The sequence below is a fragment of the Prunus dulcis genome, chromosome 6 (assembly GCF_902201215.1).
Source record: "Prunus dulcis chromosome 6, ALMONDv2, whole genome shotgun sequence".
In the NCBI taxonomy this organism is placed as follows: domain Eukaryota; kingdom Viridiplantae; phylum Streptophyta; class Magnoliopsida; order Rosales; family Rosaceae; genus Prunus; species Prunus dulcis.
The window spans coordinates 12,118,504-12,126,664 of NC_047655.1; the positions used below are offsets into that span (position 1 = coordinate 12,118,504).

The following is an 8,161-nucleotide window of genomic DNA, read 5'->3' on the forward strand; positions in this document are numbered from 1 at the left end:
ACTATTAATGTTGGTATATATATATATATATATATATATATATATATATATAAATAAAGACCAAGCACTCTTCTAACAGAAACAATAAATCAATGTGGTGTCTGTGGCTAGACTTTATGACTACAAACACAGGGGCCAGCTAGTTGAACAATATCAAGTTTTTACGTATCAGTAATACTAAAGTTAAACAAAAACCAAATACCTGTATTAGCAAACCCATGAACAAATAAATTTTCTGGCCTATTCACCATTTCATTTTCTTGAAAGCCTTCAGAACATAACACATGCATAAGCCTTCAAAACATAGCAAAATAAGCGTTCATAACATTTGCTTCATCAGTGAAAAATGCAGCCGCCAAATAGTGCAGAATTAATATATAATCCTCTCTTTATCTGCAAATGGTTTGTCTAACTAGAAACTAGAAAACTGAAAACCAGTATAAATCGCAGGCAGATATTGTAACCTAAAACTCAATATTAAAAAATAAAAAATAAAAAATATTAACAATCCCAGGTTTCAGTACACCAATTTCGCTGATTTAGAAAAACAAATTGCATATTTACCTCTCTAGGCTGCCAATCAAGACACACCAGGATGAAATTGAGGAGGTAGCAGATTGAAGGTTGCTCCTGTAGATTCTTTGAGCGAAGAATTGCTGGGAAGGTGGAATCTTTTTCTTGATGGGCCTCAAGATTTGAGAAAGAAAGAGAGAGAAAGGCGAATGTGAGAGGGAAGATTGGATCTCCGCGATCATCCATGGTGGACTTGGTGTGGAAGAAGAGGAAGTTTCACTGGTTGGAGAGAGTGAAGGCTACGTTTTGTTCGAGTTTAGTCGGGTGTTCATTAGAAATACGGATTTTATTTTACCCGTTTCTACTGTAAGATTGGATTTCTTTTCATCCGTTGGATTACATCCAACGGACTAGAGCCGTTTGCATCCATTTAGCACCCGTCCCACCTCTTCGATCTATTCGTCCAAAAAATCAAACGTGTAGCACTCTCCCTCCTGTGCCCTCGATTGTTCGTCTGCTGTCAAAGGTCAGGTACTGTTCTGTAGCAGCGACGTCGTCTATCAGGTAGTGTTCTCTCCTCTGGAACTGAGTCGTTAAATCTTTCGTTCCAGATCGATACCGTGCCGCGATTGGGTACGCTCGATCCAGATCGAAATTCTTAGGGGGGTGAGACATCCATGGACGACGATTTGCTTCTCAAGAACTTCTTCGCTGAAGTTAGTGAAGTTGAGAGGGACAACCAAGTCCTCAGGTCTCTTTCTCTCTCTTTGTGTGCATGTACATATATGTTATATGTGTGTGTATGTCATTGAATATGAGTTATAATATGGATTTGTTCTAAACGATGTGGTTATGGTTACAGTTTAATTGGTAACTAGGGTTCTAGCGATGGGGTTATTTATATATGTGGGCAATTAAAGGAACCCTGATTGAAATTCACGTCGCTGCAATATGTATTGCCCTGATTGAAATCGAATAGGTTGTAATATGTATTGCCTACTTATGGGTTTGGCTGGGAATTAGAGTTATTAATGAGGTGTACTGCATTTCAAATATCTTTTTATTTTTCATACATACTTCGACAAGATTTATGGAGCTGCGGTTTGCACTAATGCGTTTAATATGATTGAAATGTGTTGTTGGAATTTTTTCGAAGTACATGTGTGTACTTGTGCATTATTTTTGGACTAGATTAGAAGAATGTGCATGTACGCATTGCCGAATGCTATATAATGGATAGATTGAAATAGGTCAAGCTAGCTGAGCGTTTTGTCTAATGTATTGTTAGATAAATGTTCAAATTGTTAGAGAAGAGGGTGCTTTGTTTTCTGGGGTTGTGAAGCCCACATGGATTCTGAGAAGTAAACTCTGTCCCATGAAAAATCCACTCCCCTTTAGCATCTTAAAAAAGTCTCTTGCTTCTCTCCATCCAAACAGCCCAAAATATTGCCAGTACAGCATATCTACCTTGCACCAAGCCCCTTTTCCTCCCTCCAAAAAACTTTGGCTTTGCACATGGTAATGCAGCACAAGATTCTGGAATCGCCCAACTCAACTTGGGTCTCCCTAAACAGCATTGTCCATAAAGGATACACAACTGGACATTACCCACTCAACTTAGTCTTCTCTCTCTTTGAATGAATTTTGAGCTTCTTATAAATAAAATGTAATATATGTCGCTATCAGTTTATCACACAATGCAAAGAAACATTTTGTAGGTATGTCACAAGTATCTAATTAACTTTTTCTCGGCATTGGCAAAAATATGTAGGATCCTCTCGTGCTTCAAGTTAAATCCTTTTGAGTATCTTAACTTACCCTTTGATGCATCCCCAGAAGATGTCAAAAAGCAGTATCGTAAGGTAATTCCCTCCTTCAACTTAAATTTGGTATGACCATTTTCTTGGTGATTTCTTACCTATGATTCAGTCATTGGTTGACACATATTTATTTGAATTGCTTACAGTTATCTTTAATGGTTCACCCCGATAAGTGCAAGCATCCACAGGCTAAGGAGGCTTTTGGAGGTGCTTAAATCTATGTTTTATACCGTGTGTTGGGTTTAAATTCATTTTTATTTCAAGTTTTTTACTGAACATACGTTTGGTATATAGTTTTCCTTTGAAATTAAATTTGATGATTTTAATGTGTTTTGACATGATTTCAACCCTGAACTAACACATATTACTGGAAACATACATGAATGGACATGATTCTGGATAGCTTCAGTAAGCTTATACGTAGACTGAAGTATCTGTGAATTCTGTAGTACCAGTATTGATCTTTAAATTCTTAAGTATCGTCTATACATTCATTACTCTAGTTCATACTAGGGCAGCTTTGTTACCTTTAGTTAGGGATGGGCAATGGGTACCCATTTGGCATTGGTTGCAGCTGGGAGCTAAGTTGGCTTCTGTATTCTGTGTTTAGAGAGATGTTTGTAGTTGTATGCTCGATTTAATAGAATTATCATATAGTTTTGCCTAGATTGTGGATATCTTGTTCACAGCTAGGCAGAAGTTTTTTGTACCTACGACTTTTATCAGTATACTCTTTATTTCTCGAAAAAGAAAATTGAAAAAAATAATGATCTTGAATGTGTCATTTGTGTTAGTATTGTGTTTTAGGTTGGTAATTTTTTACTTTGAACATGTGCAAGATGACATCACATTAGATGCATTGTCGTTACCTTGTTGGTAGGCAGCTGTTGACAGTGTGGTGCTTCCTAATGTTTTGGTTTTGTACAGAGTATGGATGCAAATTATCTGTAATGCATATATTACTGGACATTTGTATTTCTATATTGAAATGTTTGCTTAAATTAACCTTTGGCTATTGCTTTGTTGGCAGCATTGGCAAAAGCGCAACAGCTCTTACTTGATCAACAGGAAAGGGATTATATTATTAGCCAAGTCAATGCAGCCAAAGGTCAGTACTAAAGTCTAGTTCTTTTTTGTTTGTTTTTGTGGCTAGAGTTTCCTATCTACATTGGGCTCTTAATAAATCCAAAAGCATTAACAAATCTCAAAATGTGGTTTGGTTAGATTAGATAAGTATGAAGCATTCAAATTACAGATCTGTAAATTTTCTTGCTACTCATTTGGCCATATATTACGTGCAAGCATATAGGTGTGGATAAATTATTTTGTGCCATCCTGAAGTAATGTATAATCCATTTATCCTTCTCGCATCTTTCATTCTTCATTATTAAGTTATTTGTTCTTTGGGTGGGGTTTGTGCTAGTGGAGGGGGAAAAGCAATTATAATTTCTTAATATGGACTGCAGATGAACTTAGAGCAAAAAGGAAGAAGCAGTTGAAGAAAGATACAGCTTCTAAAATTAAATCATTAGTTGATGAGGTACTTTCAGATCCCCGAAATCTTTTTTGCTTGCATATGTTGCATATATTTCTTGTTATGACCAATCTGGTGGCATCATTTACAGATTTAGATCCTTTTTCTTTTGCCCGATAAATCTTTATAATTAATTAGGTAGATTTGCCTTATAGAATTAATATCGCCCAAAAGAAATTACAAAATTAGTAAATTAGTGATGGTGGGGGTTTCTATATCTTATTGCTGATGGTAAAGTGCCCCATGAAGAATGCCCTAGATAAATGGCTGTTTACTGAACTTTCAGCTAATAACCCCTATCACACGATTTTTGTTGGAAAGAGAGATAAAATTTATGTTATTTTATGGGAGCTGATTTTCCCACTCTTCTTTTGTCCACTTACACTCCATTTGTTGGAAATTGTATGCTCCCACTCCTCTTTTGTCCACTGACACTCCCTTTTATGTTAGAGTAACAAGTATTAAAAAAACAAAGGGGAGTATAAGTGGACAAAAGGGGAGTGGGAAAATCAGCCCCCTATTTTATTTTACTAGATATGAAAGCAGTTGTTCTATAGTTCTTTGGAAATTCTGGTTTTGCGTTGTTGTATTCCTCTTATGATAGAGTTTTGTTGTTCCAGGTTTCATGTTTATTTGTTTTCAGAAGTGGACAGTGTTCACTATTTTTTACTCTTTTCTTCTTGATGAAAATTCCTGTTACTTATAAATAAATAAAGATTCATAAGTCAGGTTGTATTACTCTTTATGTTTCTTTGATAGCATAGGATATTGAAAATACTTTTCAGGTTCATTTTTACTTTGCATACTATTCATATAGCTTTTTAGTTATGGTTCCTTCTCTATCCTTCTTTATTTACTGATTTACGTAATATTCCTTTTATATTTCTTTTGACGTTTCCCCTGTTGTGAGGAAGGGAATGGGGAGTGTTTTGGAGATGGGGGTCCATAATTCAAGTAGTTAGTTTTTGTTGGCCTTTCCCAATTCCTGGCTTGGGAAGCAACCAAGTAAACATTGTGCCTCTTTGTTATATGATACAGGGGAAATATGAACAACAGTATGAACAGTCAGAAGAGTTCCAGCAAGAACTGAAAATGAAGGTTCGAGAAATATTAACAGAACAAGAATGGCGAAGGAGAAAAATGCAAATGAGGGTATGCTGAAAATGTAGTTTTTTTTCTTCCTCTGATTCATTGAGCTTTGCGTATTTAAAGTTCCATATAATTGTTTTCTTTGTCTTCATTGCCATTTAGATATCAGAAGAGGAAGGTAGATTGAAAAAAGATGAAGAAGAAACCAAAGAGATGTGGAAAAGAAAAAGGGAGCATGAGGAACAATGGGAAGGAACAAGAGAACAAAGGGTTTGTTTCTATCTTTTTGCTCTTTTCTATGTATGGCAACATAATGTGCGCAGTTGGGCTTGAATTTACAATATGAGGTAGTTATTGTCATCAGTTCCTTTAGACATGGTTTTTAATTCTATGTTTATGCTTTAAAGTTTACAAGATTGTAGCTAAATGTTGTTATCTGTTGGATGTGTTTGGTTGTTCTCATGATTAAAGGTCTAAGGTAAAGGGGAGTTGCCCCTGTTATTCCCAGGTTATGCATGTACTATGTAGAACTCAAAATTTATTCTATTCATAAGTTTTTTCATTCAACAAAATCTAGTCAATGTAGGGGATCTTGCCTGCTTAATATAACTGAAACAGTTGATTCAACTGCCTGTCTCATACATTTAAATGCCAACCAAATAAAATAAAAGAATGAGGAACGGAGGAGATATGAGCAGTTAATATAGATATTTTGGACATGCTACAGACACGTGTTCAGTTGTCCACAATGAAGCCAACGTTTAATCAAATTGACAATGGCTAGTTTGTGGTTGTCATGGTCCAAATGGGTGCTGATGGTTAGGTCTTATTTGAATTGTGAACTTTTATGGTTATCTATACTAGTAAGCCCTCAGGAAGCATTTAAATATCCAAGAACTTGGGGACTTCAAACCACCTCACATTCCATATATTATTAGATGCCATTCTCTTGTCAGGATCTGTGAGAACCTAACCTGTACGTCTTGTTATTACCCAGTGCCCACTGAATTTTTGAATGGCATCTCCATTGAAATATATGTTGTATCTTGATATTTTTATTTTCCTAAGGCTGCAAAGTATTTTATTTCCTTCTTCAAAGGTAATATTGAACTTTCATATTCCAGGGCATAAGATGCATGTGAAATATCACGGGGAGATGTCCGTGTTTCCAGCTTTGAACTCATTTTTACCCGTCAAGTCTATGATTGCAACTATATTTCTTCCAAAAATTTTGGAAATCTTTACTGGACACAGTTTTCCAATCAACTCTCATATTGCTTGACATGTGGTTCTTTACAGTTATTAATTTGATTTGCGTAATATGTCGTTAGGTTTTTTGACAAATTATGTCTACAATTCCAGTTTGAGAATTTTAATTTCCAAATCCATTGATAGGGATATATGAAAGTTTAATTTCCTCACTTTTGTTCATTTCCCTTTTCACTTAATGATCAGGTTTCAAGTTGGAGGGATTTTATGAAGGGTGGAAAGAAGGTGAGATGTGCTCATTCAGCTACTCTATTATGAGCAACAACTGACCTGTATTGTCGTGTCTTTCAAATATTTAAAAGAAAATGATAGTTGCTCAATATACGATTGTATGTGTGTTCATTTGCAGGCCAAGAAAGGAGAAATTCGACCTCCAAAGCTCAAGACTGAAGACCCTAACAAATCTTATGTTCAAAGGCCGGTAAAACGAGGTTGAATTGCTTGGTTTTGGCCTGGTAGGGTCATAATAGGTTGCGGTTTCAACGATTAACCAAGCTTTTGAGGATTAGAAATTCGAAAGCCCAGGATGTAGGATGACATCCCTATGAATCTTTCTTTGTAAACAGGATTAACATTGTGTCAAATGTGAGATATATCATTAGTATAATGTTTTGATACCCCGTATAGTATATCTAAATCTTGTCAGGCAGGACCTTAATATGGGAAGGTCACTAAAAAAAACAAAGAGATTCATTCTTGTGAGTCGTGAATTTTATGGTCCCGAACAAGAGATCAAACGAACAATCTATATAGTGGGAAACTGTCCAACGTAGAGACGTCTGTTGGAACATTCCTATCTTTTACCAATTTGAAAAAGATGAAAGAATTAAACCAAATATATATACACATCTGTTACCAATTTCCTCGTTTCGTTTCAAAATATACTGACGCACGCATATGCTCTCTTCAAACGACAAACTTGATGTAGATTAAGTCTAAGCAATTCTTCACATTTTAAGGTTTGTGTAACTATGCCTGAAGGACTTAATAATTGTGATAATGGTATGAAACTGTTCCTTTTCTTATTATATTTCTTAATCCTCTTTGTATTTTTATAAAAACGATTTTTCATTTTAACCTAATCTAAATTACAGGGAGGGGGTTTGAACTACTCTATATATAGTCACTTAAGTTAAGCCATGTCTTATTTGCATCTTATAGTCAATTTATGAATGTTGTTGAAGTCAATATTTGCATCTTATCCATTGGTGAGAGTGGAGAGAGTCAAAAGTTAAAGGCCAAAAGTCACTTTTGGTCCCTGTAGTTTGGCACTTCAACCACTTTGGACCTTCTAGTTTCAATTCCGTCAATTTTGCCATTGTAGTTTCGTATTTGTAGCAATTCAAAGACATGTTAGTATTCTTGACAATTTCTTCAACGATGCAGGGGCAATTTGGTCAACCAAAAACCCTCGAGTGTAAAAGCTTGTTTGAAATTCTCCCAATTTCACAATAGGGCTCAAAATTCAACCACTAATCCCAATTTTTGAAGAACCCTAAATCCAAATGACCAATTTCAAGCCCTATATAATATGAAATTAGGGGAGTTTCAGATGAGCTTCTATGCTCAAGGCTTTTGGATTGACGAAATTGCCCTTTGCACGGTCAAAGAAATTGACAGGAATACTAACTTGTCCTTGAATTGCTACAAATACGAAACTACAGGGTTAAAATTGACAGAATTGAAACTACAAGGTCAAAAGTGGTTGAAGTGCTAAACTGTAGGGACCAAAAGTGAGTTTTAGCCAAAGTTAAACCAATAGAGATTAGAATTGGAGGGAGAGGCCGCTTTCATCTGCGGCTTCAATCTCGGGGATTGGGTAATCGGACAAACCAGAGTTACATTATAGGAACTCGTATTCCATACAGAACCAAAACAAAAACGAGAGAGGGAGAGAGAGAGAGAGAGAATTCATTGTTCATCTACAAGTAATATG

The 8,161-nt window shown here is 35.7% G+C and overlaps 1 protein-coding gene across 1 annotated transcript; it reads left to right on the forward strand.

Annotated features, from left to right (window-relative positions):
* The first annotated feature begins 971 nt into the window (after nucleotides 1-971).
* LOC117630007 (dnaJ homolog subfamily C member 8) lies at nucleotides 972-6,927 on the forward strand. The gene is made up of 9 exons (XM_034362703.1): nucleotides 972-1,264; nucleotides 2,285-2,375; nucleotides 2,480-2,540; nucleotides 3,364-3,441; nucleotides 3,800-3,873; nucleotides 4,906-5,019; nucleotides 5,119-5,226; nucleotides 6,412-6,450; nucleotides 6,575-6,927. Exons 1-9 carry the CDS (start codon nucleotides 1,191-1,193, stop codon nucleotides 6,659-6,661), a joined length of 726 nt encoding a protein of 241 aa, XP_034218594.1. The 5' UTR covers nucleotides 972-1,190; the 3' UTR covers nucleotides 6,662-6,927.
* Nucleotides 6,928-8,161: the final 1,234 nt, after the last annotated feature.